Here is a 25,454-nt window from a genome sequence, read left to right as displayed (position 1 = left end):
TCATTGCAGCTTCTCCTTTCCCACCTCCTCTTTCTCAATTGCCCCTCCATGGATATAAACACTAAGAACATGGCTTTGAGATGCTTAAGTCCTGGAGTACTAAACAGAAATGTGTTAGAAAAACTCCAGTCTAGGAAATCTTCTTCATCAAGGCAGTGCAATCTCCTTCCCATCCCTATCATTGAAGGATGCATGCCAATAAAATTTTTTGTGTTTTTAAAATACTTGTAGACATTTGTCATATCTGTGCTATCTAGCTCTATTATATACAACTAATACTGTGATCCTGATTACAAAGGAATTTTTGAACAGTTGGGGACTTATTGTCTCAGGAAATTTTTAAAAATACATTTAATTTAAATTTCTCAGCATTTTTTCATAAAAGTACAGTATGATGATAAAAATATTTTAAAGTAGAAATATGTAATTCACTAGAATAGAAAACAGGGAAATTGAAATGGAAATACAATTTCAAAGAAAATGAACTAACATAAGATTTCTAAATAACAATAAATGTCCTGTTCATGGATTTTTTTTCTTTTAATGGATGATGGTGGGATGGAATTGCTAAGATATTTATATGCCATTGGTTTTAAAAAGTATAATAGTCATTTAATTTTAAAATAACAATTTACAATATTATATACTTTCCAACTACTTAAAGTTGGAGGTGGCAATCATATTTCTTGGAGGATATTCTTTTGTTGGATGCATGAGTAACAAACGAAAAGGCTAATTTGAAAGCTCCTCCATCAGAACAAACACAATTATTCAGAGCTTCCAGTGCTGCCCCTGAATCCAGGACATAAGTGCCTGGCGGTCTAGGAAAATGTGCTGAAGCATTTGTCACGCTCATTGCTGAGGGCAAAATTGGGTGGACAGCTAAGTACCCTTTGGATAGCATCACTTCCTTGGGATATAGAAGTTCAGTATTTGTTTTTGGTCAACTGGGTTACGGAAAGAAAAGACAAAATAGATAAGGTTTAGGGATTATGTAGCACAGGGTGTGGTCCTATAGTTTTTCTAATAGGAGCCAATTAGGAACATGCTTTCTCCCAAATAAGACAGTCTCTATACTTATAATTTCATCATCGTCTAAGGTTTTTAGAGCCATCTGAAGTCATATTCTGCCTTTGCATTATGTCTTGTATTTCGAAGATGCTGATTTTGGATTGAACCAAACCAATTTTTGTCTTTAATGTAATACAATAAGAGATATTTCTTATCTCACTACCTTATGCTTTGTTCCATCAATAGCCTTTATTCAAATTCAGTAATTGCTCTTTTGACAAAAAATAAAATAAAATTTTGAGACATGTCTAAACTCTGCTTCATATTAATAAACCATGATAAAATTTCATTTTCAAATAGAATAGGTTTCCTCCAGAGGTAAACTTGTTTAACTTTTAACAAATGTGGAAAAGTGGTGAGTTTTCTGTAATATATTTTTTAATTAGAAATAAGAGTTGAAAGAAATTTGAAGCTTATATTTTGCTGATAAGCTTCAAATTTATTTCCTTTGAAAAAGTGTGAAATGTTAGTGTATATGCACACTTTTTTATATAATATATTTTATTTTTAAAATGTTTTATTTTAAAACATATGGTGTGGATACACTTGTGTTAATAAGCTAAGAGTCCTTAAAAGAAAGAAACATAACTGAGACATTTGAGGCCAATATAATAATGAAGGGAAAAACTGCTTTTCCCATTAAAAGAGAAAACAACTCAACAACAATAACAATTTTTTAAAAGCAGCTTTTTCACATTCTAATATATTTGAGTATGAAATTTGTATATAGCTGGTTATCTTTGATTCTTATCATTGTAGGAAGGTATTGAAACCAATTGGAATCAGTTGGGTTGGGAGTATAAAACAATACCTGACCAGTGCAGTTTTCTCCTGGGGTCATTGCAGAAGGTCAGGGGGCATGGCATGGCCCCAGAGAACTTTTCTTCCTCGCCTCCATCAGCAAGTTCATGCATCCCCCACATGACACGAAGAATGGGAGGGACGGAGAACCCTCTTTTCCCAAAACTGCTCTCAGTCTTTTCACTCAAAACTGTTATGGAGCATTAGCGAGCAAAGAGGACACGAGGCAATTTAGAAATAAATTTATGGCGTTTATTTACCTGGCCAGGGACGGGTCTTCCCACCTTCAGAAGCAGAAGATGGGAGAGCCGCCCCGCCTTACAGACTAAAAGGTTTTTAAAGGCAAAAGAACTATACTCATGTCCTTGGGGTAGCCAGATAACAACAAAAAAACTATACAGGCGTGAGAAACTACATATATACACACTTTCTAATTTAGAAGGAGCTTCAGCTGATAAATACTTGGCACAAAACTATTCTCATGTCCTTGGCTACAGCTAGGGTCAGCTAGCAAGGAGGTGGGGCTCAAGGTTGCTAGGATACGTGAGCAAAAAAAATAACCTGCCACTGGGGTAAAACGCAAAAAATGGCAAAGAGTAAAAAATGACCCATTACAAAAACTAAGCTCTTCCAAGTATAGTTTTATTTTTTGATGTTTTATTACAAAGTGTTTAAAACATACCGGAATGTTGGAAGAATTTTATAGTCAATACCCATCACTTTCTACAATTAATGTTTGATCGTATTTGCTTTGTTCCATCTCTCTACCTAGCTACCATTTTAAATTTTCCTTTTGGGGGGAAAAGTTCAGTTTATCTCCGGTAGGTGTATGCTAACGCCTAAGCTCTCGTCTCCACACACTGTTGAGCTAAAGCCTTCACGGTTCCACCCCAGGCACCACCCTCTTCCCTTCTCGCCCCAGCCTCTCCTCAAGGTACCCAGACTCCACTCACACCAGGCTTCTCACCCATCATCTGAACATAACGTAGATCACCACGGCCTCAGTGTTTGAGAATTCTCCTTCTTCTATGGAGAATACTCATTCTCTCTATTCTTTGATTTTTCAAATTCCTTCAACTATCATTATATCAGGGAAGATTTTTCTCACGCTTCCAGGCAGTTAGCTCCTCCTTCCAATGGTTTCCTGGTGAATGTTTAACAACCTGTTTACCAGGAAAAATGGCCCTGGTCTGTGGCATCTGCAGATTTCCATGGTATAGATGATTCTCTCCGCAGCAGCTGATTTCAGACTTCCAAAATGAAGTTCCCAAGCGAGGAATTCAGAAGGGATTTGCTCAGTATGCTCTCACTAGCTGACAGCATCCCACTGCGTTTTCACTCTGTTTGTCACAGTCCCTTGTCACCATTCACATGCTCTCCTGAAGCAGAGACCACGCCTTATTCTTGTTTCTGTTGGTAGCAGTTGGCACATCACAGGCTACATAGGATAGGATTCCCAAGAACACTTGAATGAATGATTTGGGGAATAAATTGTATTCTACATAGTCCTTTCCACACACCCGTCATTAAGTTAAAACTGAGGAATTTATAGCAGCAGCTCAAGGGGTGGGCACTGTGAGCGGAGGACAAAGCCAGCACCTGTGATGTGCAGCAGATGTCCATGTGGTAAGAATCACTCTTCACTCCACACTTGGTCCATCATGGCTGTGGCGCTACAGTTTTCGAGTTCCCTTCAGAGGCTGAAATCACCCTGTGAGGGTGTAACACTCACTCAGCAGGCCACTTGGCATAGATACCTTTACAACTGCATGATAAGTCAGCAAGGTGCTCGGTTAAGGTCAGGAAGGACACATTAAAAGCAAAATTTTAAAGATTCCTTTGTCTGTATGTTAGCCTCTTCCCCTTTGAGGAAAATTGAGTATACAGGGTTGTCTAGATTCTAGAAATAGTACCATAATACCCAAGGCATAAAAGAATATTAGAACTTAAAAGTTAAAGAGTGACAAAAGCCCCCAAAAAGGGATAATTATTTGAATGGAAACACAAAATGAAATTTTACTTAAAACTGTTAATTTTTTAAACATATAAAATGCTGTCTTTCAGTTGTGGACTTCCAAGTTAAAATAATTGATTATATTCTCATCGATAAAAAATAATTACTGCACTTTTTCATGTAAAAGGTGTTTTATGTGTCTTCATTACTTAATATACTGAATTTTAATTTGAGCTGCTGTCGTTCATTTTCACAGCTTAAATAGAGCAAGTACAAAGTGTGTTGAATATGACATTATATTTGCATGTTGCAACTGGTAAAATTCTAAAAAGCATGTTATTTGCCTTGATCTTTCTGTTGAATTATGGACTGTGAGGATTTGCATTGGAACATAAGTATTTGAAAAAGCGTTTTAATGACCTTTGGAAAACAACCAAAACCAGGAATAGCAATAGAAAATATACAAGGTCTTTATATCTGAACTTAAATCTATCCTGCTGTTGTTCAGCTCCTTTGAGTTCAATTACATGTCAATTCAGATGTTTTATTTGAATATTTTAAATCTGAGGTTATAAATGTGTGGTATTAGTTTAATTCTGCTTTTGGTTATTTGGAGAATATTGAAAATAATCCCAGGAAATTTGAGACATTGGATTTTATGGCTTTTCTTACTGTTTATGATTAGGTTATTTGACTTTTTGAGTGAACATTCTAATTTTATAAAAGGAGTTATTGATAAATCTCAAAAGAGACGGCATTTCTTCATAAGAACAGTGCTAGAGTGTGCAGAGAGCCACCATTGTTGGGAGCACAACTATGAATGCATGAAGTAGAATATCTGTTATGTGCTCTCCAGTGAGTCATTTGATATTTAAAAAAATAAGGAATGATAAACTGGCTCTGTCAAAATGTTCATTTTATATTTAAAATTTAATATTTATTTGAGCATTTTCTGAGCGTTGGCTAATATTGAACTCAGAAGAACATTTCTACATAATTTATTTTCCTTCCAACTTAGTGTCTTGCTTTGCTTTTCTCTAGTTACAGTTTTTACAAGTCCTTTATTGAAAATTTTCTGGGATATTATCTTTCTTACATATTTTATGTATTTATATATTATATTTCATTTTTTTTCCCTTCTCATTTTTCTAAAAGTATATACAGTTGCTATCTAGACACTTAACTGCTCCTTCTTACTGCTTTTCTTGGTGTGCTTCTAAATATAGTCAAGATCTTGGGAGCTTTTCCATACTTTCCATTCTTTGTGTCTGTTGAATGGATTTTATGACCTGGCTATATTGGTTGCTGTAGAGGGTCAGAATCTTTTCCCTCATTTAGCACATCATGACCGTTGAGTGGACTGGGTCAGTCAGACTGGATAATATTAAACACAGGTAGTATAGCACAATGTTAGACTGAAAGCAGCATTTAACTGAAAAACTGAAAATATATATACAGGAGAACCACCTTAAGGGGAATAATTTGCATCCCAGTTTCTTTTTTTCCTTAACAAATGTCTTTTAGTAGTCTCTTCATTGTAAATTATCTAAAATCCAAACCCAGAAACTTCAGACTTTTAGATGGTCTTCAGGACAGGACCTATCGTATGAACAATCAATTAGAACACATCCATGATAAAAATTTCTAAAAACACAGAATCAAGTTTGAGGCAGGGAATCCTATATACACCCCATTTTCCCTTCCAGTGTTCCAGCCAATAGAATATAATTCTAGGAACCAATAGTGAAGGAGAATCCATGCTCCCACCTGATCAGCAGAAAGATTGGATTGGAGAATGGCTTTTTCCCATTTAGATTTAAACTTACACTACTCGTTTGCAGGCAGAAGAGCTAGCAGCAATAGGAAGTCCTGCCAAACAGTCATGTTGAGAGAGAACTACCCCATTGTGATTGCCACGAGAGAGAAAGAAATGAGGAAAAATAGGGGCTGTTGGAGGGCTTTCAGATCAGAGGGAAGGTGAGAGGAAGGCAGCTAACTCATTGGTCCACACCTAGGGAACACCTGTGGGCAGGTGAGAGGCTTCTGCATTAGTATCATCTTTGACAAATTAACCCACTCAGGAGAAGAGAGCAGCCCATTATGTTCTTACTTTCTTGGAGTGGAGAAAGGCAGAGACCTTTCCTCCAGACATTTCTAAATTGTGTGCAAGTGTTGGTGTGAGTTTTCTTTCTTGTAAAAATCTTAGGGTGGTAATTAAACAATGCAAAAGACTCCAAATCACATTCTTGAAAGCCCTCTAAGAGAAAGAGCAGAAATCTTTTTTTTTCCCCCTAAAAGGTCAGAAAGCTTGTTTTTGTCACAGCTTAAAAGACCAAAATTTACACCAATTACCATTTATAGCCTACAGTCTTCCATCAAATTATGTGACTTAAACTATTCATTGGGTTAGGAACATTTCTGATATTATATAAAAAGAATTATTTTGTTGCATTTCCATTAGTGGCTTATGTTAACACTTTCTACAAAGTCCCACATAGTTTATACATAAAAAAAGGATGGCTTACTTATCACTTTTACCTGGGATTATAAAAATCTTAAGAAAGGTGTCTTACTGTGACTTGCACTTTTCCAAACATGCCTTGGAAATTTAAGAAATCAATAAAACGTATTCACTGAAGACTATATAGTATTATTTTAAAAAGTGATTAAGAAAATGTTTATAATAGTAACCTATGTAGTTTGATTTCTTTTTCAATTTGGAAAATGTAGTAAGTGGTAAAACACATTCAGACAGACCTCTATGTAACTTATTTACATAGGTACAAAAACACAAACCACGTGCCAGAATTTCTCACTGTCCAGCTCAGTAGTTTTCCACTTTGTCCTCTAGAACTTGTGAACCAACCAGAAGATGAAAAAGTATCAAGTGCTAAGAGAGATCTTTTATGGCCATTAAATAATATACATGATGTTCCAGGGAGCATAACGAGTTGAGACTCCTTAGTTTGATCACTTTCAGGGAGAACTTATGAAAAAGCAGTTTCCTAATGTAGTCTTCCCAGCATAAAGACAGGAAATGAGCAGACCCTGGTGACTCACTTTATTTTTCCTGACAATGCGCACTCTCTTTGTATAATCGGAAGAGAAGGAAACTCAACTAGAAGAAAAGGGTAGCAACCTACCCATCTGCTCCGTGATTTTTCAGCTAGCTCTTTACCCACCTCACCCCCCTGGAAATCTCAAAAGTTGCTCTTTGGCATTTTAGGGATCTCTCAAGAATCACATCCAGGTATCAAGACCAGATTCATAGGTTTTTAAATTGTTTTACAGGGAAGACACTGGTTTTTGCTCATTACTGTCTATTTAAAAAATGTAAAATAAGTACAGTAATCTAAAAAGGCACTGACTAGTCAACTCTCTGTTTTAAACTGTAGGGGCCACAGCTGCCGCCCGGAAGGAGGTGATCAGGAACAAGATCCGAGCAATCGGCAAAATGGCCAGAGTGTTCTCCGTCCTCAGGTGGGCTCATTTTTCCTCTTTTTCTGTTTTAAATTGGATTATGTGTCACTTAATAAACATTTTAATACTTTAATCTGGTAATTTAAGTATTTTACTAGAAGATATTTGCTTTACCATAATTATTTTTTCTTTTAAATGGCATTGTCAGTTTCTCACTGTTGTAGTCAAATTGAAATACACTAAATTATTTCTGTATAAAGGCCTCTAAATGTACTGTTTCACATTTTATCCCTCTATTTGCTGCTAGACTTTTAAGACATTTATGTCACAAGAAGTTGAACATGAGGTAAAATAGGAAAGCTATTATAAGCTTTTTTATTTTTCATTCTGGATCTGTGGTAGAAGATGATTTTATTATGTGCATTTCACTAGATTTCTAGGAAATGAACATCAACCATAAAGCTTGTTCATGTGAGTCTATATTATTCTAATATATCATTGAGAGAAAAAAATAGTGTTTCAGTTGCCATGTAGTAGTTATTTTTTAAGTAGACCATGAATCATGTGATTACAAAGCCTGGATTTAGAAAACAAATACTTTTTTGAAGAAAATTAACTATTTCTGAACTTAAATTCAATTATCTACTCTTAGATAATACAAAATAACTATTTCACTTCCAAAAATTGACTTAAAATATGATGTGCGTATATGTGAGGAGGATATAGTCAATTCACAATTGCACATTAAAAAGAATAGGAAAATCTTGGGAAATAGGCCATCTACATATTGTGTAATTTTATAACCTAATTTTTCCCAATTTTTGCCTCAGCTGTTTTGCATAGAGTAGCTCTTTTGATTTCTCCTCTTGCTGTTTCTGTTCTACATCTGGTAGAGTCACTAAAGAGCAACTGAGTGACTTGATGCCACAAGCAGAGAGCCATGAGAAGGATGAAACATATTATCATGTTTTCTCAAAGACCTCAAATCAGAGTCAGTAACAGCTCTGTGGTTGGCAGCCAAATCTTGAAAGTCGTGTTAAAGCTGAAAAGAAAGCAGCATTGCTCCCTACCACTTAATGAATGAGGCTGCCTTTGCTCTAATGCTTATCTAAATTTTTAGGATTCATTTATTTATTCATTCAGTCATAAATCTAAAACTTAAAGCATTGATTCTGTACTGTGAAGAAGAAAAAGAAAGAAAGCAATATAAAGGTGTGTCAGTTAGGAGCTGAGGCACTTATTTTGGTATGTGATCAACAAAGAGCCTTCTGAGTAATGGCATTTGAGCAAGTGTGGGGATGACCTTCACGGACATGTGGGCGAAGATGGTTCAAGGCCGCAGAAGAGCAAATATAAGGATCCTTAGATAGAAACAATGTTGGCAGTTTTGAGCACCAGCAAGGAGGTGTGTATGGCTAGATGTCCAATGGGGCAAAGGACTTTAGAAAGATCATAAGCTCAGCTGATGCCTCTATGTAAGCACTTGCTTCTTGGTTGTCCCTCAGATTTACCAATAAATGCTTTATTTCATTTCCTATCTGAAATCTCAACAAGGAGAAGGAAAAACAGCTCCCGAATGTCCATGTGAACATCCATTAGGGAAAGAAGGATAAGCCTTTCTTAATATAAAAAAATTATTTTTGTCTCTGTTAGCCTTCAAAACACATGAAGGTGTTAGGAACAATGCTATAAATCATAGGTAGGTCTTAAAATTGGGAAGTCCCTCGAGCCCCTTGCTTATTAGTACGTAGTTTCCAGCTGAGAAATGGTCCATTTGAACCCAGTGATGATCAGTGATTTGACTAAGATTACACATATAGATAGAAAATTAAGGTATATTTTACAGCTTTTCTGTAATTAAAGCATCTCTGTAAATTTGTGGACTACAGAAGGATAATATTCAGAGAAAAGTAAGGTAAGCTTAGTAAGGAGTGAGCATCAGACGTGTAGCATATATATTGATACTAAGTTGAGCAAAATGGATCCAAATCGGAATGCCTGACGTGTAGAAAACAGACAAATAAAAGACAATGAAGTGTGTGCCGAATGCATGAAGAGACACTCTGCTGTGGAAGAGGACAACAGGAGCCACTGTATTTCCTGAAAGGAATGTTCATGGAGAGGGTGACACTGGAGGAGTGCTGTAAAGGATGGGCTGGGTTCCACTGGGTAGAGACTTGTAGTGAAGGCATTCTTGGAAGCTGAGAAATCATCAAAAACATAGCCACATAGTTCCAAGAGCAGCGTTTTATGAGGTCCTGGTTAAGCTCCAGGTGCCATGCCCCGTGGGGTATGCGCTTGACAGGAATCTGCATAGCAGACTTGCAAGGTCCTGTGGACCTCAGTGAGGAAACTGAAACTGAGAGGCTGAGCGGTACGTCCACACTCAGTGAGCAGCGCTAATGAGAGTCTGATTTGAAAGGGAACTATGTAGCCAATGAATTGTAAGTTTTTAAAAGAGCTGGATAGTTAGACATGAAGGTGAGTGAACAGTCTAGTAAAAAAAGAGGCTAAAAATTGATTGAAATCCATATCCTTGGTGGTCTGAATACCATGGTAAATAAAGCATTTAATTTTTTGTGTGTGTAGGAAATGAGGAGTTATGGAGTGGTCTTCATGGCATGAGAGACATCCTCTAACCCATGTTTAGGTATTACATGTTAATGACAGTATGAAAATTGAATAGCAAGATGATTATTGGCATCAGGAAAAACTTTTAGGAAGCTTTTAAAATAATCTAAGCCAAACTGGACTATAGGAGGAAAGATACAAAGGAAGAGACAAATATAAGGGATTTGTGAAGCTAGCAGATTATAAATGTAATGACTGGATGTGGATGGTGGTCTGAATTTGCCAGGCATAGCTGTCTGACACATTCCTTACAAGTTGGTGGTTCACATTATGGGGGAACCAGAAGCCTGTCTTGCAGCAGCGCTTGCAGGTATGGGGCAGGCATGTTGCCTACCATCCACCAATCAAATGGACACACAGAAGACTTCTATTTCGAAATGAACATTCTGAGGAAGCAGCTGGTGGGAGATGGTGGTTCCTCTGTCAGGTGTGGACTCTGAGGGGCCAGCAGTAGAAGAGCTGCTTTCTCAGTGTTTTGAGGTTAACCACACAGCATTAGAATGAGCTTGGGTGTTAACTAAAAACAGTAGCAGCAGCATTTCACAGAGCAGATCCCACGGTGCAGATGAGCCACTGATACTTTTCCAACTTCAGAACATTCCAGTCAACCTCTCTGGATCTGTGAGCTCTTTAATACATCTCTGTACTGTTAAAATTAGCTAGAGTAGCTTCTGTTGTTTGTTACAAGAACCTTGACCTATGCAGGAGGTGATGAGGGAGATGAAATATTCTAAGACTATTCCACAGAGGTATTAGCCCATGTGATTGATAGGCTAATAATGCTGTTATCTAAGAAAGAGGAAGTACTCTTCCCTTTAAATATCTAACAGGTTTTATGGGTAGAGCTGTGGTATGTTGAATTGGACTCATTTTCCTCTGAGTTGCTGGAGGAATGGTCAGGTAGAGGTGGTTAGAAGTTCCGCCCTGGAGCTCTTGGAGAAAGGCAAGCTTTAGAAATGCAGCATAAGCGATGTTTTTGCCAAGGGAGCAAGTGAAGGAAAGAGGAAAAGACAAGCATCCTCTAGAACAGTGCTTTCCAGTAGAAATGTAATGTGAGCCACATCTTTAATTTTAAATTTTCCAGAAGCCACAATTTTAAAAAAAGGTAGGACGAAGTAGGTGAAATTCATTTTCATGGGTGAACAGGTGAAGGGGAATAAGAGGAACAAAGCTTCCAGTTATAGAATAAGTCATGGGAATGAAATGTATAGCATAGAGAATATAACCAACAATATTGTAACAACTTTGTATGGTAACAGATAATTACTAGACTTATTGTGGTGATCTTTCGTAAGCTATGTAAATGTCAAGTCATTATGTTGTGCATGTCAACTATACTTCAGTTAAAAAAAATTAAAAGAATATAGGGAGAGGAGGAAAATAGTTGAGTAAAAAGGGAAAAGAGGGTAAGGAAAATTGGTTTTGAAAAGTAATGCAAAGGAAAAAATATGTTCTTTATTTAGAGATACTCTTAATTTTTCCAAATGTATATATTGGCATTCAGAACTTCTTTTTTTAACGTACCCTCTACTGGTTTGACAGCAAAAACCTGAAAGGGTTGAAATACTGCCTGAAAGTAACCAATGGTTAATTGACCATCTCACACCTAATATTTTAAGTAAACTCTGCAGCGAAGGATACAGAAATATAAAATGTGGATTAATACTGCCCTTCTCTATTCTATTTTCCTTCATTCATTTAGGAAATGTGTTTTGAATGTGGGCTCTGCACCAGGTGCTGCTCTGGTCTAGGCACCGTGGATGCAGCCAGGAGCGACGCCCGCAGAAACCCCTGCTCACAGGAAGCGTGTGGGATACAGTGGGCAACAAAAACAACAAAAAGGAAACATGAATGTATGGTTTTCCAGATTAAAATAGACAAGGAGAGATAGGGAGCAGAGTAGGTGCGTGTTGAGTTTTAAAGTGTTCTCAAGGAAGTCCTCACTCAGAGGGCAATGTGTGAGCCACCTGCAAGCAGAGAGGCAGTGAACCATGCAGACAGACGGCAGGGGAAGAGGGTGACAGAATCAGTGCGGAGCCCTAAGCTGGAGGAGCTGGCTTACTGAGGAACACTAAGGGTAGGAAGTACCCTTGGTAGTTCTTGTCAAATCTTCCAGTTTTCACCCTTCATAATGAAAGGAGAGGCCATCAGACAGTTTGAGAAAGGTGCGACGGCACCTGCAGGGGCATTAAAATGCTCAGCCTAGCTGCTACTCTGAGAAGAGCTGTGGGGGAGGGAGGGGGCCCAAGAGCATGACAGGGATGGAGCAGGGACACTAGTTAAGAGGCCGCTGGAACAATCCAGTTGTTGGTGATAACTGTTCAAGAATCAATTTGTTCGAAAACTGAATCTCCTTCGTCCCCTGAGAGACACATGACAGATCATACAAGTATCAGCATGAAAAGGTTGTCACGTAGAGAATTGAACCCCAAACTTTTATGAGACAACTGAGACATTTTTTTTCTGTGAAAAAACTTGGTCAAGAACCAAATTGTTTGAGAACCAAGATGTTGAAGAGCTGAGGTTTGACTCTATATGAAATCCAGAAGATGCAAACCTTCAGAAAGTAGCTTAATGGTTTCACAGGGCTGAAAGAAGTGACGAGTGACCTCTACTGAACAAAGGGTTTCTTTTTGGAACAATGAAAATGTTCCAAGATTAACTGTGGGTGATGGTTTCATAACTATGAGTATACTAAAACCATTGATTGCGTCACATACTTTAAATGAGCCAATTGTATGATAGGTTACTTCTATCTCAATGAAGCTGTTTTAAAAAGGAACAAGGGAGTAGTATTGTGAGAAGTGTAGGACGCTGGAAATATTATGAAGGTAGAGCCTTCAGAGTTGTTGATTGAGAGGGTGTGGCATGAGAGGTAAAAGGAGTCCAAGGGTAAATCTTTCAGTTTAACTCAAGGATGGAACTGAAGAGAGATTATGGAAGAGACAGGTTTGGGGGGAGTTTAGGAATTCTGTTTGGCTCATGTTAGACATAAGAATGTGCAGTGGGTAGATGCACATATTTGTAAACATAGATATATAAAAATAAAAACTTTTGGTTATGTCACATTATTCCTAGTTCATAGCTATTTAATAATTATTATTAACGCTGTGCTGTGATTAATAAATATAATTGAAATGATGATATACATAAAACTGATTATAAAACATTTGTCACAATGAGTAATAAAATGCTTTTGTATGAGCAAGGCAGTAGGGAAAGAGGTGGCCGAAAAGGTAAGCTGGGAAATGTTACCAGTTGCATTATTGGCTGGTTGCCATTATTGTGCGTTTTTATCATGTAATGTCAAAATTCCTCAGCCTCCTGAACATTATTCCTAGCTTCCTAATCCATAGATGGATTTTAGTTTTGTTTTTTTATCTCCCACATACACTCTGGTTTTCTCTCCCAAGGCAAATCAGCTTCACTGATTTTTCCTGAGCCTTGCCGGGAAAGTTACATCAACACTCCTCCTGGCTCATTCCCAACATTTGTGTGGCACCACGGAGGCTGCTCAGCCAGCACTGTGTTGTGTGATGCCCGCTTACGAAATCAGAACTGTTGTCGGTATCTCCAGTACTCAGAAGAGACTGATCCATCACACTTGCATAATTGTAAATGAATCAGTCACACTGTTTACATAACGTTATTCAGTATGAATGTATAAAAAATACATTTTACTTTGAAAAGATCTACAGAGCCAAGGTAGATGTATTTGTGCGTTATTATATGCATTTTTCTTTTAAGTCTTTTCTTTTTCTTAGAAGAAAATCACTGTTAATGCCCTCCCCCTACATTGTGCCTTTGCAGAGAAGAGAGTGAGAGCGTGCTGACCCTGAAAGGCCTGACGCCCACCGGAATGCTCCCCAGCGGGGTGCTCTCTGGAGGGAAGCAGACCCTGCAAAGCGGTAAGCAGGCCCGTTGCTGTGACTGCTGGGAGCATCTCAGTCAGCCGCACTGTTCGAGCCCTCACTCATTCATTTCAGCTGTCTTAGTCTGTTCTGAGAAGGGCTGAAACCCCACATCCACCTGACCCGTCACGTCCCACACAGTATCCCCTGCATTCGCCTGAATGGAGTCTTGACCCTGCCCCACATTCCCTCCTTCACACGTTAAGGCAGTGCAGGCCTGCTAGAAGACAGCTCCTTTAGACTGCCTGCATACATAGGTGTGGCCACTTTAGGTGAATCAGTTGCTAAAAGTAAATTTTTTGTTATATTTTTACTAAATGTTTTGGTTATCTATTTGATGGATGAAACATACCACACACACACACACACACACACACACACACACACATACATAAATATATATCCCTAAATCTAGATTTCAGTGGAAAAATGGAGAAAAAATATAAAAAGGATGATTTCATTATTCACTTGAATAGAAATATATGTCCTATATGTCTTTTCTTTGATTCATACCCCTAAAACAGACCAATTAAAGCCTTGTTTTATTTCTGAAAAAAATTAAAAACATTTCCTTTAAGCCAAAGATTTTGTATTAAAATGTGTAGCTTTCGGGATGAGTGCCTTCCAATAAAACTTTTTGCGGTGATGGAAATTTCTGTACAGAAAGCCACTGGCAACATATGACTATTGAGCACTTGAAATATAGCCAGTGCAACTGAGAAGCTGAGTGTTTTATCTAATTTTTACTAATTTGACTTAAATAGTCACATGTGGCTAATGGCTACCCTATTTGGTAGTACAGTACTATATACACTGTCTTACTTTTGTTGTTAGCTATTTTAAATAATATGGTCATTAATTAGAGTCCAGTTTTAACAGTACGTGGTGGAAATATTGCTGTTAGATTAGACTTTTAACAGGAAAGAATAAAACAAAAATACACTATAACATTTTGAAAATAATCTCAGGCTCTTGCTTATTTTCCTTTATCTTTCCCTGATTTTTTTTTTTTTTTTCTATCCCTGTCCCTCAATTTAGAAGATTCGGGTGTTCTTATTTATACATTATTTAGACACACCTACATAGAAAGTAATGTTCGACTTCATGCCATGATACTGCTAAATAATCACATACTAGCAGCATCACTCCAGTTTTCTTTTTTTTATATATATGAATTTATTACAAAACCAGTGTCTTTGAGTTTCCACAAAAGAGAATTTTCTATGTGACAGTAGGACAATGTATAGTATTTAAGTAAATTCCGCTTCTGTAGCTAAAAATTAATTTAATTACCTTTTTTAAAAACCACAAAATTTTTCTGACCACAGTAAACATGCTCTTTACAACACTAGTCTAAATAGATCACTTTTATGCATAAAATGCACAACTACCTAATTAACTGAAATCTGCGTAGTTTTTGATAAGCACATTTTAAGGTACTGCAAGTGTATTATCAGAAGCTATGGGCACATTTGCTTTAGAAGGATACATTTGATAATGGGCAGTACATGTTTCTAGTATGTTGGTGCTGGTATGGTTTTATATATTTTACTTTTAAATTTAAGTTATTTAAGTTGTTAGAATTCTTTGTTTTCTTTCCAAATTTTCACGGGTATTTTAACTTATTCAGTTTTCTTTTCTGTTAACTTTATTTTAAAACCATTGCTGGTGTTATTCTGTGTTGAACTCACACACACAATGGACATAAGGATTGGAACCTCAGTAGTCCTAAAAATTTGAAAACTCAGTATATATTTTAAAGCATATACATTTATACAGTTTCAAAATCCTCTAATGCCCTTCAGTTGTCTAAATGGAGAAACTGTGTAAAGTTTTACTATTTACTCTCCATGGCGGAATTTAGAGTGCACTGTAAGTAAGTTACAGTGCACCTTTGGTAGTTGCCCTAAGTTTAAAACCTTAAATTGTAAGAAATATGCATGTTAAAATCAAAGGATAGCATTTTAATAGAAACACTTTTGGAAGTAATCTTAGAGAAATTTTGCATTTTAGCACTTAGGGAAATATCAACTATCATTAGTAACACAGATTTGTACACCTGTACAGTGAGAATATAGACCCTAACCTTATAAAATTTGCTGATAAAGCAATGGGCTTTTAAAGTTTTGCCCCTGGAATATGCTGATATTGCAGTATCTAGGCTGCCTTTTCTTTAAAATGCTGATAGAATTACTCCGCTATTAGCATGTTACCACTTGATTGTAACTTTTTTTTTTAGATCTTTTATTGTTCTATTACAGTTGTCCCAGTTTTTCCCCCATTGATTCTAACTTTTTAGGAATTTCATTCCCATAAATGATATTCCAATAAGAAAAACTGGTTTTTAATTGGATTGCCTGATAAAAGTCCAACATATATCATTGCCTTTGTTTTTTTCCCTCACCACTCTCAATATCTGGGCCTTGGTCTTTATAGAATCACATGCATTTTACAATGGGGGAAAAATGGGACAACTGTAATTGAAAAACCAAAAAATAAAATAAAATAAATTAAATTAAAAAAGAAAAGAATCACATGCATTTTCAACTCAAGACACGTTGGTTTTATTCTTCCTCTAAATTGGCCCCTCTTTCCCCCCACACTCTGCTTTTCATTTGCGGTAGGAAATGGCTATTTAATATTAAATAGCATGAATTACTCCATTGACATTATGGCACTGCTTCAAATTCTACCATTTTTCTGATATTTTAAAACTATAAATCACCAAATATAGTAGCAGTTTGATTGAAATTTCTGCAACTCATATGCACATTTTAGATTGACCTAGTTTCTTATCAGTTTCATCTAAATAAAAGAAAACTTTCCCGAGTGTTTACTGAAGGTTCATTTTGTCATTTATTTAGTGAGGAAAAACCAAAGCAGTTCACTCAGAGAGGTGTATCCATCTCACAAATTAAACTTACCATTTTGTTGTGTTTTTTTTTCCTTCCTTTTTAGTAATTTCTGTTTTGTTGTCGTGTGCCAGAATCCAGCACTTACAGGAACATGAGTTCTCTTAGCTCCCTTGATCGTCATTGATTTGTTCTTAGAGTTAAAAATCCTCTGCTCATTTTTCTCATTCATTTTACACCCCCTTTCTTCTCTTCAGCTACTGTTGAGGCTATTGAGGCTGATGAAGGTAAATTGGCCAGTCCCCTTTCTGTTGTACCTGCAACAGATAAGGGCTCTGCTGGGTGTATTCTTTTTTTTTCTTTTTTCTTTTTTCTTTCTTTTTTTTTTTTTTTTTTTTTTTTCGCTGTAGCTTGTACAGAGTGTGTGGGTGTTGGGCTAACAGTTGTGGCTCAGTATTAACCAAAATGTTCTTGCTTTAAAGGGGAAAATGTCCTTTTATGGTTTGTTTGTTTGTTTTTTTCCCTTAAAGCTATGTATGACTTTTGTATATAATGAATCTAGGATAATCACAGAAAACAAAAGGATTACATATCTTGAATGATGTGGGGTGGGGGTTAGGGCAGCTATTTTGACAAATAATGCACAAAACAATATTCTTTGAGCTGAACCATGTCCCTCCCTCAAATCACTTTCAGTCAGCACTAAAAAGGAGAGAATAAAAATAGCTCTATGAATTCTGGTCTTCAGAAGTTTCTAGCAAGAAAAAAAATGTTCATTTGAATAGTGCTTTGCTCTAGTTCAACATTAATTTATGTCTCAACAATATCGCAACATGAGACAGCTGTGTATGAGATACAGTTCTGCTACTCTAATCAATTTTAACCTCCTGGTATTTGTAGTGCAGTTAGCACCAGCAAAGTGGCTGTGGGAGTGGCCAGCAACAAGCGCAGTGACTATCAAGTTAATCACCCAATCCATTCATGTTTACCGAGTTGTCTGCTTCGCACCAGGCACTCTGCTAGGTGCTGCAGGAGAAATCTAGATGGGTCTGTCACCGGCTCTTTTCTGGCACTGCTCAGGGACAGTAGAGTTGACCCTTTACTTTTGAAACGAGTGCTTTTTAAATATATAGTTACGAAAGAACAGCATATCAACATAGTTTTTAATATTATACTTACCCTCTGGAAATTGTAAAAAAGAATAATTTGAAGTTCCCCTTTAAAACAAAATTCTTCAGTTGTATTTTGTTCTTGCAAGATAACTTCTTATTTTCCCCCAAATTGTGTGCATATGGTCCTTTGAAAGGATATTTTAAATGTGCCACTTCAGACTCTTTAATTTGTACATGATTTGGATGTGGTAGGGGAAATGATAGCAACTGTAAGAGAAAATACAACTGCTTCCTAAATAGCAGTGAATAAACTGCTATTTATGTGGGAATTCTCTATTCCTCTTGGCAAATTCTAATCCGCAGTGTGCATTCTTGTTGATAGTTTGGCTGTTTTCTGTGGTTTCTGTGACTCTGTGTTGTGTTAAGTATACTACCAATGTAATTTGCTAATACCCATTGTCTGACCAGCAACTACAGCAGAGCACGTTCTTCCATAGCGGGGTAGACAAAACGATTAGAAGTGGAGCCCCATTCCGAACACATCCATTGTCCTAACTAGATTTTGAATTTCTATGCTCCCATCTTATTGGCTTTTAAAACCCAGACATTCCACTTTTATCACTGAAATTTAATAAAGTCGCTCCTTAAATTATCATGATGATGAACTTTTTACATTTATTCTGATGAAATGGTATTCATAGTAGTTTAGAAAAAGAATAGAGTACCACTATGTGCAATTGTTTTGTCCCTCAAAATAATTGAGTTGGTTTTCAGGGTGGGTGCTCATTAGACAGCTCTATTATTTTGCGATTTATTGCTGAATTAGAGAAGAATTAAGAAGCTTTGCTTTGGGCCTTGGTCTTCCCCCATTTCCCCATCTTCTCTCTCATAGTTGACTAATCACCATGATGCTAACCTTTAAAGTGCAGAGGGGGAAACGTGCTATTTCTCATCATTAATAAGTTTAGAAGCAACTGTGTATTTCTTTTAAGAATCTCATCCATACTAATCAAAGGCACGGCACATTTGTGTAAGAGTGGCTGGCAGAGTTTCAGCTTGAAACTGCTTTCCCTTTTCCCCCCAAATAAGGTGAGAAGGCTAAAGGTACCAGGAGATTGTCCTTAATCCGCTATGGAGACACAGCCCAGTTCAGCATTGGTGATTGGCCCTTCACTATCTGGCATGCACTTCACAGGGAGTAAAGCAAACTGATGTCATTGGGTCTCCATTTATGTGCTTCACTTTCGTTTCACTTGTTGGTGCGCTCACTGATGAAATTATTAAGCTTCTTGAACAGGCAGCTTAATTTGTCTCTGGAGCACACTAAAGGTTACTATTTTTAAAAAAATCAAATATCAATGCTCCCCCTTTGAGAATTCATGATTTCATTGACGAGGGCCAAAAGCACCCCTATTCCTTTCTGCTGAAATTGTGAAAGGCATTTTTTCAGTGTTGTTCTCGAGCCATCACTTACATCTACATTGATCTACCAAGAAAGTTTTTCTTTGGTTTAGGCAGGAATGGGTACCATACGAACATCAGTTTGCCCTGTTCTCTGCTAAAGGGCAGAGAAAGTTTTTTACTTAGTGAGCTGGTCTTGATTTTTCTGAGTTTCTCTTACCTTGTCACCAAAGTTGAGTGGAGAAGTGGGAACTTCTAATTTTATTGTGTTCATGCCATTATTGAGTTGTCAAGGGAGTCTGCCTGGGATTCTGAGATGGCATGGAAATGCCCCAAGTTAATTCCTTTTATCTCCTTTTAGCTTCTGCTCTAAGCTCTATACCAGAATTTTAGGTATATCTGCCTCAGCGATTCTACCATTTCTAGCAGAATGGAATAGTAAAAGAGTTATGTTCCAGTCTGTCTAAATCAGGGTGTTTGATGCTCTAATCCAGCTAATGATGTGGCCAGTTGATGCTGTGCTGGGCCTAGAGACCTGTCCCTGGTAGCAACTTTCCTCTTTACATATCCACCTCGGATCTCGTTGATCTAAACTTTCATGAAGACAACAGAAGTGCTTACATCTTACTAACTGGAAGAGGACATTTTGGTTGGCAAGAGACATTGGCTGTTTTGAAACCTTTTGGCTATCTCCAGGTATGGTAAGCAGTCTGTTGTGCTGTGCTCAGGTCCCGTCACTTGTTCTCTGCTAAAGGATTCCCTCTCTCACTGCGGAATCTCTAACTTAATCACCTGAGGCAACAGCTGTGCCCTTTGTCTTCCTCTGGCTAACCCGATTGTTCTTTTTTTAATGATTTTGTGTTTAGCTATCAAAGGATTTTCACCACAACATAAGATCACTAGCTTCGAGGAGGCCAAGGGCTTAGACCGAATTAACGAGAGGATGCCACCTCGCAGAGACGCCATGCCCTCTGACGCCAACCTTAACTCCATCAACAAGGTTCTCGCCTCAGAGACCAACGGCACGGACAGCAACGGCAGTAACAGCAGCAATATTCAGTGACCACTTCCTGCTCACCCTTTTCTTTTTGTCCTTCTTCTTCATTTCTTTTTGTTCTTTCTGTTCTTTTTTTCTTTCTTTCTTTTTTGAGCTGCAGCTGCAGGGCATGGTGGGGATTGCTGCATATTATCAGCAGTTGTATGTTCTTGCCCCTGAAGGTAGCTTATTTGCTGTGGGGGCCAGGAATTGGATTCAGTTTACACTATCATTAAAAAAGAGGGAGAGATAATAAACTATATTTTGGTGGGGGTGGTGATTAAACACGTCTTTCGGGTATGCCGTTTAAAAATACTTAGAGGAAAAAACAAATTTAAAAAGAAAGCTAATGCTAGTATGTACTGCAATGTTAGGGAATGACTATGTTTTCCTACCACGTTGGGGACTCCTAGATAGGTTCATGAAAGGTCTTTTATTATGTTACTGGACAAGAAAACTTTGTCTAATTTCTTACTCTATTGTACGTTTACAGTTGCAGCACTAAAAATGGATGACATCAAACATTTTTAACAAAATGATGTACAAACAAAATAAGGACTATTTATTGATAATGTTTTGCTACTCTTGTCAGACAATGGCTATAAAATGAATTAGGCAGTCTTAAAAAAAATAGAAAAAGAAAAAAAAAGAATGTTGCAAATTTGTTAAAATGCCAAAAAGGACAGTTTAATTTTGTACAGATTGTGCTTACCTCAGGTTTCGTTAGTGTGCTTGAGTGCCCTTCTTTCAATGCAACACTTACTAATTTAGCAATGGATATCTTTTTGTTTCTTTTCTTTAAGTTTTAAAAAACTGGAATAATTACAGCTATCTTTTTTTGCTGTTTATATTTAGGGGTTTTGTTGATAAATCAAGTCTTGGTTGTGGCTTGCTGAATTAAATATTTATGAGTGGTGCATTTTAAGTATAGTGAACAAGACACCATATTAAGTACAGTGATAAAGCATCTATATTCTGTAAAAAAAAAAAAAAAATTCTGCCTATGCATGTTTTTTAAGAAAAAAAATGGCTGTATCGGCCTGTATGGGACTGTAATGCGCTTAGTGGTCTGACATATACTGGAAATGTATGTATACTGGCGTACTTTATATTCTCTAAAATGCTTAATGCCTTTGAAATTTTGTAATCAAAAAAGCTTTGAAAAAATCTAAAGGGGAGAGTATTCTTAAAAGTTTTTAACATAAGCTTGTCAGTGCACATATAGATGGTTAGCATGTTTAGCAACCTTGTGAAATTTAAATAAGTTTGTAGTTACATGTGAAACTCTAAATGCATGGTAACTGTTAATGTCATAATGGTTTAGTTATTTTGTTCTGTTCTGTCATGTGCCACAAACTATGTACTTTTTTCACTTTTTTCCCTTTGTATATCAGTTACGGGTTACAACTGGTTCATTCTGAAAACAACAACAAAAGTCCATTCATATTTTTTAACAATTGTATAAGTGCCCAAGTAATTCACTAGAGCCTAAAGCCTTGCCTTTGTAATTTGACTTCTGAAATGTTGGCAATCAAAGCATGCACTTGTAACAATGAAAAAGAAAAAGCATTTTATATTACTACTCAATAAAATGTGCATGAACTTAAAGAACTCTCATCCTTTCACTGAGTCTGCTGAAGGGATTTCTGTGCACAACCACCACGCTGTCTCCTAGGTGCCGGCCCACCACTGTGCATCACAGAATTACTCTCACAGGCTTCTCTGAGGGCCTTGTGATTTAAGGTGTGGTGCCACTTCTGCTGTAAGAAACTTGGTGGTTTGTGTCTCAAATCAGATAAGAAATATATTTAAAGAGCAAATGCCATCTTCTGGCTCCCTTGAGTGTGGGAGCCAGTTAAGAAACCAGAGCATTCCTTTTTATTGGGGAAAAAAAAATTGTTATCAGGTGTGTCAGTTGTATTGGCTGCCCTATCTGCTAAAGCAAAAAGAACTAAGCTATTAAGTGCATTTTCATCACAGAAGAGAGTTGCATTTGTATTGATAAACAATTTGTATACTGGCGCTTCAGCTAATAACTAATCACCAGAAGATTTAAGGTACACCAAATTTCAGTTTGTTTCTAACATTGTTCATTTTCAGTGCACTTTGTTTTATGTAATAAAGTATGCTTATTATATTAAATCATAAGAATATGACAATTAGTGATATAGTGTACCAAAACAAAGATGTTCTAGATATATTCTCTGACAAAGACTATCCCAAGATTATTTTAATGAATCCAAACATATTTTTCCTGTGGATATTTTTCTGTCCTAAAAAAAATGACATCCAAGGAAAATACTTAGATGCAATTTATTAGAATGATGTGAAAGAAATGGTAATTCCGGTACCGAGGTGTTCATTTTCTTTCTTATACCTGCAGAGAAAATATCCTGACCAAAAAAAAAAAAAAATTCATTTTTTTGGATTTCTTTCTTTTACAAATTGTGCTGAGGCGACTATGGCATAGAAATAAACATTTGACATTAAAATAATCAGTTGATGTGAGTATTGCTTGGTCTTTCTGGTCAGTAGTTAGGAAAGTGATACTGTATATTTTTCAGTAGTAATTCTATCAAAGAAATCAATGTAGAAATGAAGTAATTTTCCCAAATGGGTACCACCACCAGATCATCAGTTATTAGCTCTACCTCCTTCACTTTGGGAGAAACTTGAATTATTGAGTCGTTTATGCCAGTGAATATTTGGCTGTAAATATGCACATACACACACGCACATACACACTCACACATGCACATGCACGCACATGCACACTCACACATGCACATACACACTCACATGCACATACACGCACATACACACACATGCACACTCACACACACGCACATACACACAGAAACAACCTCTCCTCCCTTGCCCTCCTTCACCCACCCCCAAGGTGACTTACCTCTTATGGGGTTCAAATTCAGTGCTGTTTTCGTCTAGCTTGGAGTAAGAGCTAGATTTCACTGACTCTTTGTCAGCAAGTTTTTTTTGTATCTAAAATATTCTCCGCTTATGTCCTTTTAATATATTTTTTGAAGAACAATCTTCAGAGTCTGAACTTGTATGATGAGGGGAGTGAAGTGAAGCAGGCGGGGGGCATCTTGGCACAGGCAGAGGCATGCCCTAGGGCAGAGTGTCTATAAGTGGTGTCAGCCCCCGAAGTGTCATGGTGAGGCTGAGGCCCCAGAATGACCTTGTCCTAAAACACTTCTTTCCTAGCCACCCCACCGCATCCATGTGAAATCAATTTTAGCAACATCCGTTTTTCTGCCCCCTAATCTAAGGCCCCCATATGAATTCAGCACCATAGCAGGGAAGTGGAAATGGCCTTACTTAAATGCCTCATACTTTTCCTTCACTACTTGATGTCTCTCACTCATTGATCCCTCTTGTCAAACTCTGTTAACAGGCAGGGACCTCTCGGACTATAGATATTTTCTTTCCCATTAATATGTGGCTTTCCACTTCATCCAATCCACAAACATTGATCTTCTGCTATGTTCCTCTCATTGTTGTAGGTTCTTATCTTTTCCACGAAAAAAAAGAAAAAAAGAAAAAGTCTGGCAATCTTGACAGTGTGTCAGTTTTCATTATGATATAAAATGTCAGCATTCCATCAAACCACAAGTCAGTGTATGGCTTAACACTGAACTGCTTCTTAAATCCTTTTTTACTCTGTTTCATAGGTATTTCTTTTCATATATATTTTAAGGCCCTGACAGGCCCTTTCATGATAAATTCATTTATTAAAAAATGTATTCACAGTAATGGGAGGCAAGAAGTAGCAAAAGAAGCGTACCTTTCTGGTGAGCACATTTTCAAGAGACAACACAGACAAATTGGAATGCATGTGGGAGAATGGACACCCAGCAGAGGAGAGAGTCTGTTTTGGGGAAAGACTGAAAATACCTAAAAGGGAATGGAAGGAGACGTGATAGCTATTCTATTGAGTTGACTATTCCAAAAGATCTTGTTCAACACAGAAAGATGACTGCTTTTCATAGAGTGGAAGCTGCTGATGAATGGCCCTCCCCCTCAGCGGACTCGGTGTTCTGAGCAACTCCTGAGTGATGCCGCATGGAAGGAGCTGTACTGGCCAGTAGACGGGCTCTCCTCAAAGATAGTATCAGCATTTCCCTTCAATTATTCAGTCTTTTGAGAGCACAGAACTTTGATTTGCAAACTGTTCTCTAGAGCCATGTGTTAACAGAAAGGGCTGAGCTTTCTGAATCAACCAATGCAGCCCTTTTATCATTTTGCACTTCGAACTTCGTTATATCAGCTGAGAAGAGTCTTCATGAGAGTAACACGGCTCAAAACCGATGATTATAGAATATTAGCTGAGAACAAAGTTGATTTAAACTCTAATGGCATTCTTGTCAAGTTGTACTTTGAAATTATTTTATCCCAAGTGCTAGGTTTCTTCCCAATAGCTCCATATTGTTTACAGGATTAAGTCCAAAATCTTTAAGGTGGCATGTAAGGCCATTCATTATCTGACTCTAGCCAGTCTCATCTTCCTCCACTTTCCCCAACTTGACCCCAAGCTTGAGCCAGGCCAGAAGTAGAACAATGTTCAGCAAATACCAGTTTTCCTTAACCCTCTGGGTCTTTATTTACATGTCTTCTGTGTGGAATGGCCTCTCCTTTGCAATGTCAAACTTGCCTTAAATACTTGAGCAAGGTGTTTCCTCCTCTCCAAGTGTATAGTACCCTGTAATACTTCTGTTTAGCACTTAATCCACTGTGTATAATAATTGTTTAGTGTGTTTGGCACTCCAGTGAGAAGTGTTGCTTGTCTTTGTTTTCTCAGTCTGCCACAGTGCCTAGCGTTATGTTTCTTGAAAGAAGGGCAGGTAGGAAAAGAGAGTGAAATGTTTTTCAGCATGGTCTCATGATATGGTTAACCCAGACCCTATTGAAGAACAGATGAAACATTTAACTCCAGCTCACTATTTCCCACTTCTCTCATGAGGATCTTCTGGGGCCTCAAGGTCTGGAGTGGAGCCTACATTTTAGTAAGCATCCACCAAAATTCTTATTAATTTCTACAGCATATCTAAAATTTAGTCCTGTATTTCCCATTCAACAGATCAGTGTGAACAAATATTTTGTTGCTTATCATTGCTACTGCACAGATTCACACATAATTTAATTTTTGTTTACAATTTAATGAATATGAATTTAGATGAAAATATAAGAATTATTTATGTACACCTTAACATTCACTACTAGACAAGTTAGGGGAGGAGGCAGTAG

The 25,454-nt window shown here is 37.3% G+C and overlaps 1 protein-coding gene across 2 annotated transcripts in view; it reads left to right on the top strand.

The window, feature by feature from the left end:
• The window catches only part of PPP3CA (protein phosphatase 3 catalytic subunit alpha), a 323,757-nt gene extending 301,073 nt beyond the window's left edge, over window positions 1-22,684 (top strand). The window contains exons 11-14 of one of the 2 annotated variants that reach the window (XM_090266340.1): window positions 7,222-7,306; window positions 13,688-13,785; window positions 16,898-16,927; window positions 20,020-22,684. In XM_090266340.1, coding sequence (XP_090122466.1) covers window positions 7,222-7,306; window positions 13,688-13,785; window positions 16,898-16,927; window positions 20,020-20,216 — 410 coding nt within the window. In that variant the 3' untranslated portion in view covers window positions 20,217-22,684. The remainder of the gene's footprint in view (window positions 1-7,221; window positions 7,307-13,687; window positions 13,786-16,897; window positions 16,928-20,019) is intronic. The other variant, XM_090266341.1, reaches the window with a different exon arrangement.
• The last annotated feature ends 2,770 nt before the right edge of the window (window positions 22,685-25,454 follow it).

The sequence above is a fragment of the Furipterus horrens genome, unplaced genomic scaffold (assembly GCF_987537825.1).
Source record: "Furipterus horrens unplaced genomic scaffold, mFurHor1.1.pri manual_scaffold_2, whole genome shotgun sequence".
Lineage (NCBI taxonomy): Eukaryota > Metazoa > Chordata > Mammalia > Chiroptera > Furipteridae > Furipterus > Furipterus horrens.
The sequence above is the reverse complement of the archived record's forward strand: the minus strand, read 5'-3'. Positions and strand labels throughout refer to the sequence as shown.